This window comes from Alosa sapidissima, chromosome 23 (genome assembly GCF_018492685.1).
Source record: "Alosa sapidissima isolate fAloSap1 chromosome 23, fAloSap1.pri, whole genome shotgun sequence".
Lineage (NCBI taxonomy): Eukaryota > Metazoa > Chordata > Actinopteri > Clupeiformes > Clupeidae > Alosa > Alosa sapidissima.
The window spans coordinates 11,833,283-11,854,457 of record NC_055979.1 but is presented as its reverse complement, the minus strand read 5'-3'; the positions used below and the strand labels follow the sequence as shown (position 1 = coordinate 11,854,457).

Here is a 21,175-nt window from a genome sequence, read left to right as displayed (position 1 = left end):
TGAGCTACACCCTCTGTGAAATTGAAATGGATAGTGAGGCTTGCTGGTTAGCAAGATGAAGTGATGTGCTTCTGCTACCTCTCTCTCTCTCTCTGTCTCTTTCTCTTTCTCTCTCTCTCTCTCTCTGTCTCTTTATATCTCTCTTTCTGTCAGCAAGGGGGTAGCATTATGATAAAATTGTCTGTTTCATAACTATTTTAGAATTCTACATGTTTGATATGCTTAATTGTAATATCTAGCGATTTACCCTTGGCAAATCCACAAGCCATCAGTGTTTGTGTGTGTTTGTTATGCAAAGTGATCATTGCAGATAATCACAACATTAAGACGAAGGAGTCACTAATGAACAGGATCAGGCCAGAATAGAGTCTCTGATTGGATTATTGGCCAGTCAGGGGAAGAGGGCTACTCCAGCCTGGACGCATTTCAGTCCAGATGTTGCCAGGACCTCAGCCTCTCTCTCTCTCTCTCTCTCTCTCTCTCTCTCTCTCTCTCTCTCTCTCTCTCTCTCTCTCTCTCTCTCTCTCTCTCTCTCTCTCTCAAATCAGATCAAATCTCTCTTATTCACAAAAACATACACTCTCTCTCACACACACACTCACAGACACACACACACACACACAAACACACACACACACACACTTACACTCACACACACACATACACACACACACACACACACACACATCTTGTATCTATCCCACTCTCGCTCTCTCTCTCCCTCCCACTCTCTCTCTCTCTCTCTTTCTCTAATAACCCTCTTGGCCTTCACTCCTCTCCATGGTAATTGCTGCGTTATGTGATTTCTCTCAGTAATTGTCTCTTGGGTAGAGAGAAACTCTAATGAATTGGTGGGAGGCATGTGTGTGTGTTTCTGTCTCTCTATCTGTGTGTGTGTGTGTGTGTGTGTGTGTATTTTATGGGTTTGTATGACTGAATTTTTGTGTCCATCAGTGCTCTCTTGAGCAGGAGGTGGTTTTAACTGAACACTGTGGATATATAATGAGAGATGTACACACACACACACACACACACAAACACACACAATATAATAGCACTGTCTCAGTGATGCTCATTGGACCACTCATCCAAACAGACTGACATTCAACACTATGCTACACACACACACACACACACACACACACACACACACACACACACACACACACACACACACACTGGCTTTTTTTGTCCTTATCTTTGTGCCTCATTTTCTGCAGATAACTCCCGCCAGCCTGGAGACTATAAACAGCCACAGTTCAGGCTTAGGAAGTCTTAGCATCCCTAAACCTTTTGTGCAGCGATGCTTTACAAATGCACAGCCACCCCCCCCCCCCCCCTTTCCCCCCTTCCGCTCAATGTGGCTCCACCACGACTAATTCATGCATTTGGATTCATCTGGCATCGCCACCCCTGCCTTTAGCAAGCACCAGGGGCTCCCCACCAAAAGGCCTGGCACATGTGGCTTTGTCAGATTTAATGAAGCTCCCAGTCAGCAGGCATGACATTGCAGGCTGTTAATAGCGAATGATTGTAGAGGGTGAAATGTCCTGCACAGCATATTTTTACTGCTTTGTGGTGGTTCCGTCACCCCTTCGCCCACAAAGTCCCGAAAACAAAACATGCTTTTGTTTGGTGCGAGTGTGGGCAGAGAAAGAGATGATTGATATGATATGATAAAAGCTAATCGGTGGAACTAATTCCTGTTTTAATTAAGGTAATGTAATTAGCCGAGGCTCCTGGCTTTGGATGTGTTTTGTCAGAGAGTTTAATGTGGAGGGGAGAATAGTGAAGGCTAATTGTGTCAATTAATTAAGACAGTGACAATATGCGTGAGAAAGAAGATTAGTTGCCGGCAGCTTGTTTATTCTCAATTTTAATTCTGCCGTCTCGCTCCCACGCAGAACCCAAGAACGAGCTGTTCCTTTTCTACGGGAAAGGCAGACCTGGAGTCATCCGAGGCCTGGACGTGAAAACCAAACCGGGCGACGAGCACATGATCCAGATCGAGGGCCTGGTGAGCCCCCGAGCGCTGGACTTCCACGCAGAGACAGGTTACATCTACTTTGCCGACACCACCAGCTTCCAGATCGGCCGACAGAAAATTGATGGCACCGGCCGTGAAACTATCCTGAAGGATGGTAAATAAAAAAATAAAAAAAGTTTCCAGGGCTCTGCCTACCTTACCGCTTCGATCAAGTCAGGAGGAGGCAAAACAATGAGCCTCATTAATTTCCTGGGGACGTGGGAACTGTAAATCTTCTTAAAATATTGCCAGCATGCATAACATCTCTGAGTAATGAATCTTCCGCTAGTTTGTCATACTTTGATTCATAATGGAATGATGTGTCTGAATTAGGTCAACCTCTAATGCCCAAACGTATTTGTGTAAGCAACATTGTTTTCAGGGGGAAGGCTTGTTTCTTGCCTATTCCCAATGATGAATTTGCCATTGAGGAGATGCTGATGCTAGCGGGTCTAAATTATATAAACAGGGACTCGGGGACAGTGATCGATTGCACTGTCGCCATGGTGATCAAGTGTAGATAAAAGCAAAGGCTCTGTTTTTTTGTTTTTTTTGTTTGTTTTTTTTTTTTTTTTAATAACTGTGTGTCTCACTGGCTCACAGACCTCGACAACGTGGAGGGGATTTCGGTGGACTGGATCGGGAACAACTTGTACTGGACCAACGACGGCTACAGGAAGACGATCAGCGTTGCTCGGCTGGAAAAAACGGCCCAGAGCAGAAAGACTCTCCTGGAGGGAGACATGACGCATCCCAGAGCCATTGTAGTGGACCCGCTCAACAGGTACACTTGTCTTTCACTTTAGGAATAAATGGGGCGGTGGTAAGGTAGTGGTTAAGGAGCTGGCCTGGCATGCAGTAGCCTAAAAAGTTGTGGGTTCAATACCCGGCTTCCACCGATGTGCCTTTGAGCAAGGCAATTAAACCTGAGTTGCTCCAGAGACAATGGCTCTGGTAATATAGTTGACATAATGTAAGTTGCTGGATGAAAGTAAAATATTTCTATTGGATTTTTGTTGGATGGGTATTATATAATATATATATTTGTTTGGATAAAAGTGTCTGCTGGATAAATGCAAATATTAATTTATATTTAATACACTTATGTAATTAATATTTCCTTGTTGTTGTTTTATCAAGCTTATCAAGTTGTATCAAAGCTGTTATCAATTATAAAAGCTGCTAAAAATGATTTATATTCAACACAATTAGAAAATTATTTTTCAAAAGCTATCATGCAATTGTTTGCTCAACATACTGTACATTACGAGGCAATTCACTTTTGTGGTTCTGATTAATCAGAAAGAAAAAAGTCATTGTACAGTTGTTTGGAGACATTCTTTTCACTTTCCACTACTTTTCATTGAGGGTCACTGGAACCGCTTATATAAAGGCTCGAGACGTTGAAATAGGAGAACATAAGACTAGTTTCATGTGGGACTTTTGGAGTCAGAAGAACCTTCCACATCAATGTGGCATCTTTCTTCTTATGTGTATGGCGGATGATATGGCCTTCTACAGGCTGGCAGAAAAAAAAAAAGACCTTGAGTGGTATTTGAAAATAAATTAAAGGTAGATAGAGAACAGAAAAGCAAATGCATTGAAGAGTGTAAGAGAGAGAGAGAGAGAGAGAGAGAGAGAGAGAAAGAGAGAGATGAAAAGCTTTAGGCATCGAGGTGAAAAAATGGCTTTTTGTTAAAAAGAAGATTTTGCATGAGGAAAACACTTTAGCTTCCCAGGCAAAACACGATGGTTTCAATTGTGGAAGAGGTGTTCCATTTTGAATGTAATGTAATGGGGTGTGTGTGTGTGTCACATTTCTCTGTAAGGGAAGTCGAGGGGACAGAAGCAAAGACTAGGGTTTGAGGTCAGGACAGTAATACGCTAAATTGCAGTACTTGCAGTTTTATGAATCCTTAGCTCTGTTATAAGAGGCTTACATGAAAAAAGAAGCAAAGAAAAGAAATAGGAAAGAAATAGGAGAAAAAGCATTTCTTAACATTGTCTTGCCTTGCATTGCTTTGCAGTTCTTAACATTGATTTTCAGCAATTTCTTTGTATGTTTGTTGCTTGCTTTTGAGCTTTTTAACTGTAGAGGAAGCACTATCACTTTTTGTGCTGGAAAGTTTTGTATTGGGAATTGTATGTTAAGAACTTGACATCAGAGGTTTTTTTTTTTCAGTTTTCAGTTACTTGACTCTAACCTGACTCTCGCCAGATGAATTTCGTTCTGCCTAGCTCCACTCATCCATCTGGGATCAATCCATTGAAGTGTTGCTTCAGAAGGCTGGGCCTAATCAAAAAATGCTTGCATGTGATTGGATAAGCCACTTGTCCGTCATCTATTGACGTGCTACTTCAACCACTCACATCGAAGCCAACCCATGACGCTGATAACAGTCTCACAGTCGCTTCTATGCTATGTCACATCTATGAAACTCCCGCCCTGCGTCCTGATTGGCTCTACCATAAAATCTGGTGCAGAAATCACTCTCAACGGAAGAGGTCCCAGATGGATGTGAGTGAAGCTAGGCGGAGCTAAGCGGAACGAAATTCATCTGGCAAGAGTCAGGTTATGTTACTTAGAGGTTCAGACATACATGTCACAGTACATTTAGAAATATCAGACAAACGTCAGTTTTGTTTGGTTTAAATGTGTGTGATTAGAATTCGTGTCTTGTGAAGATGTTGTGGAGTTGCTAGAGATCCAGTCAGTAATCACAAAACTGATATGTGATTTTGATCAAGTCGTGGGCAGGTGTTCCACTTTTTCCCTAAAGGAGCTGAAAGCCATTTAAAGCCATCGATTCAAAGAGTCATCTCCAGACTGTGAACACTCGTCATAAAATGACCAAGCCCGTCTTGGTCCCCACGAGACTTCTTCCACTAGTGTCACCATGTGTCACCATGTGTTAGCGACATGTAAGGCCCCTTGAGGAGAAAAGCTCCGATAACAGTTCAACAGACAAAGTGCAACCTGGGGGATTTGCTCCTTTACTCTTCTCTCCTCTCCTCTCAGTCACTCTGTGTCTCTTTGGTGCTTGTCAACATCCTGCCCACCCCCCACACATACACACACACACACACACACACACACACACACACACACACACACACACACACACCCTCCTGTCCCCGTGCGCTTGCTGTTACCTTGTCATATCAGTGTACCTCCCGTGTCACTTCCTGCCTGCCCTCAGTCGATAAGACACAGCATTAGCTCTCGCCGCTCGCCGCCCTGGCAGACGCTGCCTTGTCTCGGGTGCTCGCCCGCCGCACTCCTCCGCTCCGACTCCTCCGTTCTCTCCGTTCACCACCACTCTTTCTCTTTCTCTCTCTTTCCTCTCTCGTTTCTCGGCGGCAGAAGGAGCCGTCAGTCAGAGTCAGGCCAGCCATGCATAATTCAGCAGGGGTCAAACCCACACGCAGTGGGACGCCAGCGGGACACCAGGGGGACACGCAGGGACACCACCACCACCACCACCACCACTACCACCACACACACAAACACACACACACACACAGATACACACACACACACACACACACACACACACACACACACACACACACACACACACACACCGTACACATACCCAAACACACAGACATACACACACACACACACACACACACACACACACACACACACACACACACATACACACACCTACATGTACACACACACCTACACACACATACTGTACACCTACACACACACACACACACACACGCACACATCTCCTCCTTGGGCCACCGTCCCAGTCCTCCTCCATCTCCGTCCAACCTGTCACACAGCACAGCCAGATCCGGCCGGTGATAATAACAGTCTCTGCATAAAGCAGGAGACCTTGTCTATGGGTGTGTGTGTGTGTGTGTGTGTGTGTGTGTTTGTGTGTATGTTTATTTATTTACTTTGGAGGGGAGATGGTATCTAAGCACTGACCTTTACATTTTGTGGAGGAAGACAAAGATAAACGAGGCCAGGCTAAACTAGTTCGGAGTGACGACAGGCATGCTTTTGAAAGGTCAAAGGTCATATGCAGGTAAACAGAACTGTGTATGCATGTGAGATACTGTTATGTTATGTTATATCTTATGTTATGCTAGGTGAGGTTAGGTTAAGTGTGGTTAAATGAAGTTAAGTTAAGTTAAGTTAGGTTGTGTCGTATCGTGCCTTGTCGTGTCTTGTCAGGTGCTTCAGCTTCAGATCCCATCTCTTTATTCCCTCTTTTCCCCACCACTGTAGCTCAAGATGTGTGTGTAGTTAAATACTGGTCCTTTGCACAGAGGCAGCTGTTAATGAACTAACTGAGTAATTAACCTCTCAGTAAACTAATCTACTCACCCTTCCCCCCACAACCATCTCCCCTCTCTCTGAAGACATCCAGTTGCAACAAGGCAGTGACTGAGTTTAAAGACCATACATGATAGAGAGTTCTTCCAGGCAGCCTATAGAGTGGTTTTCTCTATTGAAGCATGGCAGTGTATATCATCTGTAGTTACTCGTATAATTGGAATGATAGGAACTATATCACACCTTATTGAAGGATTAAATATACAATATGGGACAATACGATACAATGTGAAACAATATGATACAATACGATACTACTTTATTGTCAGTTTACACTGAAATTTGTTTTGCACCCCAGGTCAGCCAGTTTAAGAAAAAAAACTTACACATAACAGAACATACAGATACAAACATCTCCCTGACATAAAACATACATTTTTACAAGACAAGAGTATACATTCACACACAAATAGTTCTAATGGAAGACCAAAGTGTTGGCTTGTTTTTTTGGCAACATCCTCATGCTTATCATGCAATCAGAAAACAGGTAAAGAAATAAAGAGATGCATGTAGAGGTCAGTAGATATACTTACTGAATGATGTACCACTATTTTGGTCTCTCTCTCTCTATCTATCTCTTTCTCTCTCTTGCTACAGTTGGATGTACTGGACAGACTGGGAGGAAGATGAGGTGAATGACAGCATTGGTCGTATCGAGAAGGCGTGGATGGACGGGTCACACCGGCAGATCTTCGTCACCTCCAATATGTTGTGGCCCAATGGGCTGGCTCTGGACCACGCCGTTGGCGTCTTGTACTGGTGTGATGCCTACTATGACCACATCGAGCGCATCTTTCTCAACGGCACCCACAGAACGGTCAGTACATGAGTGAGTGAGTGCGTTCTTATTTGATTTTGTTTTTTTTGATTGACATTGTTTCATCGTTCTTAAAGCATTAATAAGAGAGAAAGTGAAACATTTTTAAATTAGCGCTTTACGCTGTAATCAACCATACACGTTATGTGTTTGTGATGACGAAATGATTGATGTTAAAAGTCTGAATTCCTTGGCTCTGCCAATCAACAAACCCTTTGAAGATAATTTTGTGTCCTTAATTTTATTGATTCTTTCAAATAATGAAACATCAGTACAAAGCTAAATCACTTGTTGTGCCTTAGAAGCCATGAGTAAATAAAACCTGTTTTTGAGGTATTAGGTTTAAAAAGTAAATACATATGTGGCTACGGAGAGTTTTAAAACATTAATATTAATTATTATAATATTTTCTTGGAAGTTTTACTCACTTCAAAGCTCTGTCCTTGTGCAGGTGGTGTACAATGGGAAAGAGGTCAACCACCCGTTCGGGATCACACAGCACCTGAATCACATATTCTGGACGGACTATATGAATGGATCCATCTTCCAACTGAACCTCCAGACAGCCCAGGTGAACCTGATGAGGACTGAGCGGCCGCCACTGTTTGGACTGAGAGTGTATGATGCTCAAAGTCAACAAGGTGAGGGATCTTTCAGACATATCTGGCATGTCCTTTACCTGTCAATCATTTTATCACATCGGGGCAGTGGTAGCGTAATGGCTAAGGAGCTGAGCTTGCATGCTGTAGCCTGTAAAGATGTGGGTTCAATTCCCAGCTTCCACCGTTGTGCCCTTGAGTAAGGGACTTAACCCCTAGTTGGTCTGGGGACAATGGCCTTGTAATATAATTGGCACGTGTAAGTCGCTTTGGATAAAAGTGTCTGCTAAATGAATAAATGCAAATTTAAACCCGTTTCTCTTTCTCAATCTCTCTGCTCTATTATTCCCTGTGTCTTCCTCTCATTATCCCTAGGAAATTATTTCATATATATGTGGCTTATCCCCTCCGTATTTATCTCTTTCTACAACTTTCTTATCCTGTTTCGGCTCTCTCTCACTCTGTTCCTCTCTCCCTTCGTTATCCCCAGAAAGTTAAACATTTTGTTATGCATTTCTGGCTTGTCTTTCTCGTTTCTTTCTCCCTCTCTCTGGATGAATTGATATCTTTCTCTCCACACTATTACAGCTGCATAGCGATACCATAACTATATGATTGTCCACACTGACTAATCAAGTAAAACCTCTCAGAAATATAATTTCCTTGATTGAATGTGATGCCTTGAAAATTCATTGGACTCTGATCAACTGATGTTGTTTTTACTAATCACACTCTTGCCAACAATAACCAACAATATTGTTCTTCGTGTAGTTATGGTTAATGTGTGGTGTGGATGTTTAAATAGTTGTGACCCAAGCAATAGTTTTTAGCCTAAAAGGCTTTCTAGCCTTTCTTTGACAAGACAATGAAGAGATCAGAAAAGGAGCAAGGGAGAGAGATGGAGATTGGCCTCAGGAAGTGACCTCAGACTTGAGCCTGGGCACACGTGGGCACTGAGCCCATTCATGGTACGGGGCGCTGCTGCTGAGTTTTTCAGAGTGATATATAAAACTGCACTGTTTACAGTAATTGTTGTACTTATCGTTGGAAGTGTGGACCGGCTTCACCCCCCCTCTCCCTCTCTCTCCATCTGTCTCCTTCTCTCTCTCTCTCTCTCTCTCTCTCTCTCTCTCTCTCTCTCTCTTCTCTCTGCCTCTCGCTCTCACTGTGTCTTGCCCTCCTCCTGTTTCTGGCCTTTTTGTTCTCCTTTCCTCTCTTCATGTCTGTCCTGCCCTATTACTTACACTCTTTTTGTCTCTCTCTCTCTTCATGTCCTTGTCCTCTCTCTCTTTCTCTCCCTCCCCCCCCCCCCTCTCTCTCTCTCTTGCTCTCTTCATCCCCCTTTTGATATATGCTGAGGCCTGTCGGCCTCATCTGGGCTTTAGCATCAAGATCCCGCTCACCTTTCAAAGGGCAGAGTCTGTCTGAAAACAAATGCCACCCTGACGCTAGCCTGGTGTTTTAATTAGAAAGTCTCTGCAGATAAACTCAGCACATTCTCAGAGCCGACTCTCTAATGGTAATTTTAACCTTAACAGATCAGGCCGTAAGCACTTTTTGTGTGCTTTTCATGTTCTTAAAACACTTATGTAGGGCTCAGTCAGTGGTATTTGAAACAGTCCTAATTATGTGTCATAGAGGTACAGCTCTTTGTTAGTACAGGATACCTTTCAACGTAGAGGGTGCGCTCTAATGGCTAATACAGTATTTCCCCTTTGTTCATTCATCACGCCCCGTTTTAAGGTCATTAGCCCCTTCTGCTCCTTAGCATTTTCTATTTTATTGTTAAGAAGTATGAGGTTAGTCTCCACATAATTTTATTCAGTGTGATTTTATCAGTAATTCAGTATGACGGACAAATATTTCATAAAAATGATTAACTGTATGGGCCATGTCTTAGTTGTGATTTGCAACTTTGAGAAACACCCACAAAAATACAACCAAGCAACCCGCACCTCTCATTCCACACGTACTTAGAGAGCACAATGAACAGATTCACCTTGGAAGTTTGGAACTTTTTGAAGACGCAAAGTTGCTTGTGACTTTATGCAATTTGTGTCACATTCATTCTGTCTCGTTTCATTTGTCATGTGCGTTAAATATTTACTCAGTCATCAAACTTACATGACGCCACACCTAATGTTGCGCTAGCTGAGATAAACAGACATGCCGTTTAATGGGGAGTTAACACATGGCTCACTGAGGGTTGTAAACACAACTTGATGTTGGAAGATGTGATGACAACGGAAGGGTAAATTTAGCAGTCTTTGTTCCATTTCATCAGTGTTGCTTTCTCAACAGTTCCCATTGCGTATCCTGTTAATGGTTGTGTGTGTGTGTGTGTGTGTGTGTGTGTGTGTCTGTGTGTGTGTGTGTAGCCTGTGTGTGGAGCTTGGGTGTTTATGGCATGTGTATATGTGAGGTGTGTATGTATGCTGCAAGCATATACAGTATGTGGTGTGAAAAGTGTGCGTGTGTGTGTGTGTGTGTGTGTGTGTGTGTGTGTGTAGCCTGTGTGTGGAGCTTGGGTGTTTATGGCATGTGTATATTTGAGGTGTGTATGTATATACAGTATGTGGTGTGAAAAGTGTGTGTGTGTGTGTGTGTGTGTGTGTGTGTGTGTCTATGGCTGCCCTTTGATCAGGGTTAATTGCTGTGACAGCTGCCAGTGAGTCACTCATGAATATGACTAGAGACAAGTGTTTATTTCTATCTCCCCATAAATACATCCATGGATCGGTCACCAGCGAGGGGGGGCCTTGACGTCATTTATGAGGATTTACAGAGTCCTGATTGGCCCCTCTGGCCCCTTTGAATCAGCCAAAGTCATTCTGGGTGTCAGGATTAGACAAATAGATGGTGGCAAATGAGAAAGAAAAAAACAAGGATTGTGTCTTCTGATATTTCAGGCCATTTTTAACCCCCCCTCCTCTCTCTCTCTCTCATGCCATTCATGCCACGATGCCACATGGTACTCCATCTTGGTGGCAGCATGCGGTCCCAGTGCCGGGGGGTAAAGTCATGACCTCGGTTAGACAGTTCAGCAGGGTGTCTCTATCCCATAATTAATCCCATAAACCACCATTAAAGCGTGCCGACGTGGCCAACGTCCTTTTGGATGGGGCTTTGTGTTGTGTTGTGGCGTCTGCTGTTTGTGTTCCAGGTACGACTGGCAGCCTTGAGCTCCAGTATCCCGCGGCTACAATGCCGGAAGGGGAGATTTGACGTTGCGGTGCGGGAGGCAACAAACTGCAGCAAAGGCTTTGCAATCCGCTTTTATCCGCACTGCCCACACTTGGTTTCAGCATTCTCATGAAGTCAAAGGAAGTGACATTTTTGCATTGCTTCAACACAGACTCACTCCACTGAACGCAATGTGTGGTCACAGACTGGAGTGGGGAGTCATCCCTGATCGCAGTAATTGCAGAGTCCACACATGCATTGATTTTTAATGCTTCAAGTGTGTTTTGGTTTCACCGATTTCCATGATTTGTTTCTCTTCTTCTCTCAAAGTTAATTTGATGTAAGAAAACAGCCACACTAACGACATTGTATCACACATGCAGAGTTTATAACAGAGCCTATGGCATATAAAAATGACTGGTATTCATGGACGTGTTAATCTAGAGCGCCTTGGACTTTCAACGGCGGGTTCAGGGCTTGAGCCTGGGCCAACCGACTGTTAGGCAGCGATGCAACTGCCGCTCCACCACTCCTTGCTTGTCACAGTTACTGTAATTAAGACTTATTATGATTGTGTAGCGTAGTTTATAATGTGCTATGAAATACTGACAAATATAGCATCGTTTTGGGCTTGGTTAAATAATAAATCTATTGTTGCCAGTTTGGAATGGTTAGGTGTTCCTAAGTATCGCATTAGCTTATACTTCTTTGTTATGCTGTAGTAAGACCCTCAAGCCAGAGTCTAGTTCGTACATATAGATATTTTCTTTATATTGCAGAACTGTAATCAGTGCAATTGGTCCTTTCTGTTGCAGGTGATAACGCCTGTCGTATTAACTATGGGGGCTGCAGCTCGCTCTGCCTGGCCATCCCTGGAGGCCGTGTGTGTGCCTGCGCTGACGACCAGACGCTGGATAAGAACAACGTCACGTGTTCACGTGAGTAAGCCTAAACACTCACATACACACACACACACATACACATAGAGAAGAATCCTCATCTATACTTCTAATCTACACACACATCTATACTACTAATGATTTGCTGACACTGATATTCAACCCCATGTCAGTGGCTCTGTGTGTGTGTGTGTGTGTCTGTGTTTAGATGCCTGTTCAAATTGTTTATTTGGTTTCTGTGTCAGATTGTGTGTATGTGTTTTTGTAGGGACAGTGTGCCAACTTTGCTCCAGTTGGGTGTTTTTTTTTGTATGTGTTTTATGTGTATTCATTATTTTTTGTGCATAGTATAAGTATAGTATAGTTTTGTGCATAGTATAAGTATAGTATAGTTTTGTGCATAGTATAAGTATAGTATAGTTTTGTGCATAGTATAAGTATAGTATAGTTTTGTGCATAGTATAAGCATAGTATAAGTATAGTATAAGTATATATACTCCTTTAATCCCGTGAGGGAAATTTGGTCTCTGGACACAGTGAGGTGAAGCACACACTAATCCCAGCGCAGCGGCGCTCGGGAAGCAGCGAGGGGTTAGGTGCCTTGCTCAAGGGCACTTCAGCCGTTCCTACTGGTCGGGGTTCGAACCGGCAACCCTCCGGTTACAAGTCCGAAGCGCTAACCAGTAGGCCACGGCTGCCCCTTTGTCTCTGCCTGGGGCATCTACTGTATTTGACTTGTCTGACCTTTGTTTGTATACAGTATGTGTGTGTATATTTGTATGTCCATGCATGCCCATTTGTCTGGCACTCCTAGGCACATCCCATAAGGCGGAGCCACAGCACTGCAGGAGAGATGAGTTCCAGTGCAGGAACCTGCGCTGCATCCAGCTCTCCTGGAAGTGTGACGGAGATGACGACTGTCTGGACGGGAGTGACGAGGAGCCTCTGCTCTGCTGTGAGTATCTGCAGTACTCCCTAGCTGCCCTTTGGCTGGTCTTCAGTGGTCCCGTAGCCTAACTAGTCATGCAAAGGTGATTCAAACAACATGGTCAGGAATTTGAGGACATATTTGTAAAAAATAGATAATGTCTGAACTACAGATAATACTGTAAGGCTCCTTCCACTAGCTTGAAGGGCAGAGCAGAGTAGCTATCAATACCCAGGGCTAATGGTAGAGTATGGTAAGGACAAAGTCAAGGTCAAGGTCAAGACATTCATGAAAGTCAAAAGGACACTACCCAGGAAACATAAGTATAAGTATATATACTCTTTTGATCCTGTGAGGGAAATTTGGTCTCTGCATTTATCCCAAGCCGTGAATTTGTGAAACACACTCAGCACACACACAGTAAGGTGAAGCACACACTAATCCCGGCGCAGTGAGCTGCCTGCAACAACAGCGGCGCTCGGGGAGCAGTGAGGGGTTAGGTGCCTTGCTCAAGGGCACTTCAGCCGTGCCTACTGGTCGGGGTTCGAACCGACAACCCTCCGGTTACAAGTCTGAAGAGCTAATCGGTAGGCCATGGCCGCCCCACATGCATGCTGATGAAAAATTACTTTTGTTGAGTGACAGAGGGGATGCAGTGAGCGTTTGTTTGTTTTAAGTTAATCTTTCACATTTCATGTGTGTGTACTGTTTTGACTTCATTGAGGTCATCAATTGTATGTTTGTTTCTGTGTCTGGGCATCAGTGAACCACAGTTGTCCAGTGGATCAGTTCAAGTGCATGAACAACCGCTGCATCCCCAAGAAGTGGCTGTGTGATGGCACCAATGACTGCGGAGCCAACGAGGACGAGTCCAGTTTCACCTGCTCAGGTGAGTCTTCCTACCTGTCAACCCACCACACACACACACACACAACCATCGCAGGTGCCCAGCCATGCTGACCGCTGCAGCCCTACATGAATATGGTCAGCTGAGTTTCACTCAAACTGAGCAGGCCTTGTGTTTGGAGACAGGAGGCCTTCAGAGAATACAAGAGAGAGAGAGAAGAGAGAGAGAGAGAGAGAGAGAGAGAGAGAGAGAGAGAGTGTGTGTGTGTGTGTGTGTGTGTGTATGTGTGTGTGTGTGTGTGTGTGTGTGTGTGTGTGTGTGTGTGTGTGTGTGTGTGTGTGTGTGTTGGGCAAACAACACTGCCGAGGAATCTCTGCATAATTTGTCTCTGATAGAGGGGACTTGTACTACATGCCATGTGGTCCCAAAAGGCGAACTCAGTGCCTCTGGAAGAAATAAATAAATAAACAAGCAACCGACACAAAACTAATTTATCTTTTCTGTGGAGAGGTATGGCATCTCGGGTGTGCGTGTCTCCATCTTTGAGTCATTGACTGTATTGGATGAAGACGTACATCAAGGTTGTGTGTGTGTGTGTGTGTGTGTGTGTGTGTGTGTGTGTGTGTGTGTGTGTGTGTGCATTATGTGTGTGTCTGGCTAGGGAGGGGGGGGGGGGGGCAGAAGAGGAGTGGAGATGTGTTTGATGGTGACGCCGGGCAATTTTTTCGTTCAGTTATTTCTCCTTCTGCTCATCTCTATCGACTCAATCTCTCCGCGCGCTATAGGAGAGCTGTAAGCTGCAGATAAGAACAGTCGATGCTGTAGGCTCCTCCTACGGTTGTGATGTCTAAATCACAGCGTGTCACGCACCAGGGGGAAAAATGTCTGTTTAGAACGAATGAAGAATGAACACCATGTCTGTTTAGTCCTCACCTTTTATGACTCTGTAATCCGTACTTTTAAGCTGCAGAATAAAGGAGAACAGTTTTTGGCCCTGTGTAGCTTACCTCTGTGTATATGGTTTAACATTCAGCCTAACATTCAGCCTAATCTCAACCCTCAATGACTCTAGGGTAGTCATCCTCCATAGGTGCACATATACAATTGCATTGATTTGTAATAGAGGGGATATCATCAAGGTCGTGCTAGAAATGGACTGGTTGGAATATGGGAATGGGCATTTGATGCATATCAGAGGGAATCTGAGAGAGCATATAAACTACTGTAGTTAGATGATGAATTCATTCTTGATATTTTCTATCTAAAATATGACTAACATTAGAAATAATGTGCTGATGATTTTGCTTTAAATGAAACTGTCGAAAAATAATGGACTTGTGGTGAAAATATGCTTATTTGGATTTAATCTGGAAACACTCAGTAACAGTAATTAGTTAATTGAGGCTGTGGGTGGTTTTGAGTAATGGATTTGAGAATGTACTGTATACATTTGGTGCTGGGTCAAAGAGACTCAAGAGGTGATTGAGAGCAGGGCCATGGGGCATGTATTTGGACATTTATGTCTGATTTGTGACTGTTGACTATTTATGAGAAGCCTCAAATGAGCTGACCAAATTGAATGACTTGGAATATGTCTGTTCTGTCTTTGAGAAAATTAGGTTTGGGAAACACTAAGGACTGGAATCTTTTTTTCAATAAAGATTACTGTGGAAGACTGCGTCCTTTTAAGGGAGAAAAAATTAGACATTTCCATTATGGTTCATTTAGACTACATTATGATTCAAAGGAGGAAAATGACAGAAATAAATTTTATGCAAAGTACTGTATTTTTTAAGAAAATGACTTCGGGCAATCAAAGATGATTGCCTGCAGCTTCTGCTAAACCTTGTCACATCAAAGCGTAATCAAATGCTTGCAACGATAAAAGGAAATGGGACTTATTGAATGACAGCATTTTGACTCACTTTCAATCATAGCCTTATTTTTTCAGTAATTTGACTGTCTAGTCAAGCACCTTTCCAGGTTATGAATATGTAACAAGGTCCAGCTCTTCAGAGTGACATATACAGACTTGAGAGTGGTTGATTATGTTGGGTGTCTCTCCATTGCATTATCCTTACTAAATAGCTGACTGGGACTGGGAAACATATATGAGCTAGATCTACACTGGGTCCGGGCTAGATGGAAATTAGATCCATACCAGATTGAAACCAGATTAAGATAATATTTATGTGAGATTAATATCTATAGTAAAGTATAGTGTGGATGATCTTTTACATAAACTATAGTAAGATAAGATGTATACCAGACCTAAACACAGTATAATCTGATATTAAACATCAGGGGCAACAATGATACAATGATATAAAGTAGTGTAACAGTAGCAATGTAGACAATATTCAGAAGCCCTCCAAACTTCAGGCAACTCAGAAGGCTCTCCTATAGTGAGTGAGTCATAAAGATATCGCCTCATCTCTTGGGAGGTTTAAAGCCATAACATCAAGCGGTTAAGCCGAATAAGGAAGTAGACCAGACAAGATGAAATTGCATCCAGATGTCTGCATGTCACAAGCACTGATCTTAAATGGGAAATAAGACAGAAGAACTTAACAGCATTTTATACGATATGCAGAATCGATCTTCATGGAATGTCATCTGTTGTCTTGTGTGGTTGCAGAACACAGTGATGGTTTAAAACCTCACCTTGTAACATGCATCTATACTTTGTAAATGTTTATTATTATTATTATTATTATTATTATTATTAGTAGTAGTAGTAGTAGTAGTGGTGGGGAAAACAGTTCAAATGCTGCTGTAAAGTTTATTGTTATGCTATGGTCTGGTCTGAGTTGTTTTGGATGAACGTGTCTGCTAAGCAAACATAACCATAACCATGATCATAACCATTTGATCTGTTGTGCTCCAGCTCAGACCTGCCAGTCGGACACATACCCCTGCCTGAACGGACGCTGCATCCCTGTCAGCTGGGCCTGCGACCGTGACGATGACTGTGGAGACAACTCGGACGAGCCGACTTCGTGTGGTAAGCATGAGCGGTCAACACGCGTAGTACAGGCCTTTAACGAGGGGTCTTGTCGACGAGCAGTTAACGAGCTTCACGCGGTTTGTACATGAAAGCGTACAGTATACAGGCTGCTAACAAGTGCTGAGGCTGACTAGTTCATGGAGATGGAGACATACAGCACATGTGGTGAAATTAAGCTGTTAACAGAGGCATGAATGCCTGTTGAGTTAGAGCAGGCAGAACAGCAGGGGTTAATAGCTGGTGGTCACACTGAGTGTTTAATTATAAACTTCCCTAGTGCTAGTGCAGCATAGGTTGTTTCAGGGTTTTATTTTTTTCAGCAATTTTACAGTCGACGATTCCCAGAACAGCAGAACACCAGGGAACATGAAACTTGGTGGGCGTGTAGCCCCACTAGGCTGATGAAGAATTCTCAAGATAGAATAGAAGCCCTTTTCTTCCGTGGACGGAGCACGCAGGGATGAGCTGCGGGCATTTTATGTTCCGCTCTGCGGTACGTCTAGTTTAAATTGCAGGCAAATTTCAAAAATCTATTAACAAGCAAAGTTCTTGTGCATCAACTATAGCTATTGTGTGGCATGTCGGAACATTGAGCTGACTCATCAGTGGTTACTGTTAAGGTCATGTCCATGTTGTTAAATTAGCAAATTGATTTTATCTAGCTATTAAATGAGCTTTAATTAGACTTAAGACTGTCCATTTTGCATCATTCAAATTAGAGCCGAGAGAAAAAAGTAGATAGTGAAAAAGGAATGCTTTGAGGGATGAGTGATGGTTTGAGGGTCTGGGCGCAGCTATACATTAAAGCTACAGTGCTGTTTGGTGGGTTTGGTGGGTTTGAAGTCTCTGTGGCACAAGGCTGCGGTAGGCGAAAGCTCACAGGTTGAAGGTTCACAGGATCCACACATCTGAGGTAGCACTGAGCAATTCAGCAGAGGGCTATAAAACATTTGAAAAACATAGAGTGCATTTCTCATCCTTCAAAGGAAGAGAATGGGTGCCTGTTCAAAAAGCAGTCCTATGATGATGTAATGGGGCAATGGGGTGCTTGTTCAAAGCACTATTGCACTATATAAATGAGAGACTATATAAATTCACTATTGAGACATTTTCATCCTATTTGTTTGTGAAGGCTTCAGCTGAATACACACGTGTGGGAGTATATTAGTCCTCGTGTTTGCATGACGTACAGCATTTAGATGTGTATTTGCCTTCTGAATTTGATTGAATGTGTTATTTGTTACATGAAATGATTTTCATACAGTGCTGTCTGACTTAGTGTGGTAAGTCTGATGGGAATTGAAGTCTGAAGTCTGAAAGCATGTATGGGTTTGACATTCAAGGACACTTAAAGAATAGATATATGTTACAAGGCCTCCAGATTTGCAGGGGATACGTTTCTGCCATGGATAACAGAAACTGCAGATATTATTATGTGAATGTGGTCTCTCTTTTTCTCAGATAGCTGACCTTTTGAGGGTTAAACACACTTCTTCGCGCCCTCAAACCTTGTTCGGATATCAAAGCCCCTGCCAAGCACGGGCAGCTACTGTAGCACAGCCAGGTCCCCTTTGGGTCAGCATAATTGAGCATAGCCCATGCTCCTCCACTCCAGTTAAATGAGACCGCAACCGCCCTCGCACTCTAATGAGGGGGTCGGGCACTGTCCTCTTGCCACGGACTCTCCTCTTGACCTTTAACCTCGCGAGGAGAGCTGGAGCACTCATCGGCGTAATTAGGAAGTGGCCTCGGCGATGGAGAGGTGCAATGTGGTGGCCTTTATACAGCTCGATTCATGCATTTGTTGATGATGCCGCAGTTCTTTCTCTCTCTCTCTGTCTCTCTCTCTCTCCTTGCTTGCTGGTTTAGTTTGGTGGTCAGAGTACTTTGCTCGGAAGGACACTGAATGTCTTTAGTATGGACAAAGGTAAAAGAAGGGCACGGGGCAGTTGTGGCCTACTAGTCAGGGCTTCGGGCTTGGAACAGAAGGGTTGCCGGTTTGATCCCTGACCAGTAGGAATGGCTGAAGTGCCCTTGAACAAGGCACCTAACCCTCACAATTGCATGATCCATTAGTCATTTAGTATTGCCATCCTGCCATTTTGTTTTTCTGTTTGGCGTATATTGGGCACATTGCTGTGTTATTGTATACAAGACATTGGGTACTCACTCCCCCATGAGAAAAAGACAACAACATTTATTTAACAAAGTACTGGGGAACAAAACTTTCTCTTATGGGCAACAGAGAGAGAGAGAGAGAGAGAGAGAGAGAGAGAGAGAGAGAGAGAGAGAGAGAGAGAGAGAGAGTTCCTTTACTGTACTAAAATATGGCTGATTGTTTGTCATGTGTATTCCTAGCTGTGCTCTATGGAGTCTGTACTTGAATTTAATTTCACATCCAGCCCGCCCAGCAGGTGTGCCCTGCTGGTGTTCCCACAGACAGTCGGGCTGACAGAGAGGGAGGAAGCAAGGGGCCATGCATATTTAATTTGTTAAACTACAAGGAAATTAAAGTTGATGTCTCGAGTCAGGATTTAACCCCCGATGGTGGTTTTCTGTCAAGGGTGCTGCAGTAAGAGTGTTGTGTTGTGTAGTATTTGTTTTTTAAAAGTACATTTTTTTTAAACGAATGTGTTGTCCCCATCTGGACAAAGAGATGTGTTAAAAAACAACACAAGTTGTGTTGTTTTCAACACAAGTTGTATTGTTTTCAACACAAGTTGTGCTATTTTCAATATTGTGTAACAAATAAAAAAAAGGAAACAACACAAACTGTGTTGTCCCTATCTGGACACAGAGATGTGTTCAATACAACGCAAGTTGTGTTGTTTTCAACACATTCATTTTAAGAGTGTAAATTTACCCTCATACTTAATTGCACCTTGAGAACCCTGGGTTGGTGGTTATTATGCGGTGACGAGTTGACTGTGTGTGAACCATAATCCGGCTTTTCATTTTTGGTGGTGTTTGGTGCTGTCATGGCCATTAGCATTTGAAGTGTATTACTTTTAACATAGTTTTCTTTTATCCTTTTGTTATCAGAAACACCAAGCTGACCCTTTTATGCCGAGCTGAAAAGCTGACCTTCTAAATACCCCTAATCACGAAAATAATCAGAAATTGTGTGATTGTTATGTGCTGACATTTACTGAAGGTGATTTTTCGACATTAAATAGTCCCATCTTACTGCAGATTCTCAGATGAGTGCTAACAGGAAGGAGAAACCAGTTATCTTTCTTCCTTCCTGTCTTTACTCGTGTTGTTGGCAAGAAAGGATGCAAAAAAAGTAGGCCATTAATCTGCCACTCGTATCTCTGTGCGGTCTGATCTGTGCGCCTTGAGGACTGGCGCTCGGTCTCAGCTGTGATATGCAGCAGTACATTATCATTTATGCTTCCTCTGTTGCGGCTATGCTCTGTCTCGCTGCCCAGGCACAAACATAGGCGCTGTCGCCGCACAAGAGGTAATTAAAGTTCACACTTGGCTTGCTCAAATCGAAACCCTATGAGAGTGTCTGTGTGTGTGCTCGCGTGTCGCAAATGCACTTTCAGTTCGTTTATGCCCACGCTGGAGTATCTGCGGGTGGTATCAGCAGCTACACAGATCCAGTCTTGTGACCCCTCTGTGTTAACATGTTGTGCCGGGCCGACGCAATCTGTGTTCTAGTGCTAGCAGAAGTGTTCCCAATTGTAGAAAGTTCCTATTCCCAAAATGTGTGCTGTACAGTTGAGCAAAACAGAGCATATAACCAAATCACAGCCATGGGGACATCCTTAGCCAACCCCATGAACGTGAATTGATTTCACTCAATAAGTCTACTACTGATTAATGGAGTTTGAACACTCCAGATTTGATTTCCGTTTGTTTATGTAGATTAGGCGTATATACTCCCTGCTAAAAAAATAGTTCCAGTTTGTGTACGTGCATCAAGTGTGGATGAATGCTGTCCTCTGTAGCAAACTGCATGATTTGTTTTTTTGTTTCTACCTCATATTTTTACACCATGTTACTGCTTGTAGTTTACCGCGTGAATGGAAACAGAGTAGTCTCCTGAGTGTGACACAAAGCTGTGAATGAATCTTTTGATAAGTGAAGGGTTTTGTGTGACTTATCAAACGCTGATAAGTCACAGAAACGCTGATAAGTCACACAATGCCCTGCACTTATCAAAAGATGGCCTGATAATGACTAGTCCTGTAATTAAAGGTCAGAATGTCTGATATAAATGAGTTATTAACCTGTTATTAAGGTCTTCTGTCTGATATGAGTTGTAAACCTGTTATTAACCTGTTATTAAGGTCCTCTGTCTGAGTTATTGACCTGTTATTAACCTGTTATTAAGGTCCTCTGTCTGAGTTATTGACCTGTTATTAACATGTTATTAAGGTCCTCTGTCTTTTTCTTCCTCTCCCAGTTTTCCCCACATGTGAACCTCTCACACAGTTCAGCTGCTCAAATGGGAAGTGCATTAGTGTGAAATGGCACTGTGATTCAGGTGAGCAGACACAAACA

At 43.2% G+C, this 21,175-nt stretch overlaps 1 protein-coding gene across 5 annotated transcripts in view; it reads left to right on the top strand.

The window, feature by feature from the left end:
• Window positions 1–21,175, top strand: part of LOC121698669 (low-density lipoprotein receptor-related protein 1B-like) — a 253,521-nt gene that overhangs the window by 62,185 nt on the left and 170,161 nt on the right. For all 5 annotated transcript variants that reach the window (XM_042080972.1, XM_042080973.1, XM_042080970.1 and 2 more), the window contains 9 exons: window positions 1,905–2,141; window positions 2,630–2,810; window positions 6,981–7,200; window positions 7,652–7,841; window positions 11,798–11,920; window positions 12,696–12,836; window positions 13,573–13,698; window positions 16,544–16,660; window positions 21,078–21,158. In XM_042080972.1, the coding sequence (XP_041936906.1) occupies window positions 1,905–2,141; window positions 2,630–2,810; window positions 6,981–7,200; window positions 7,652–7,841; window positions 11,798–11,920; window positions 12,696–12,836; window positions 13,573–13,698; window positions 16,544–16,660; window positions 21,078–21,158 (1,416 nt within the window). The remainder of the gene's footprint in view (window positions 1–1,904; window positions 2,142–2,629; window positions 2,811–6,980; window positions 7,201–7,651; window positions 7,842–11,797; window positions 11,921–12,695; window positions 12,837–13,572; window positions 13,699–16,543; window positions 16,661–21,077; window positions 21,159–21,175) is intronic.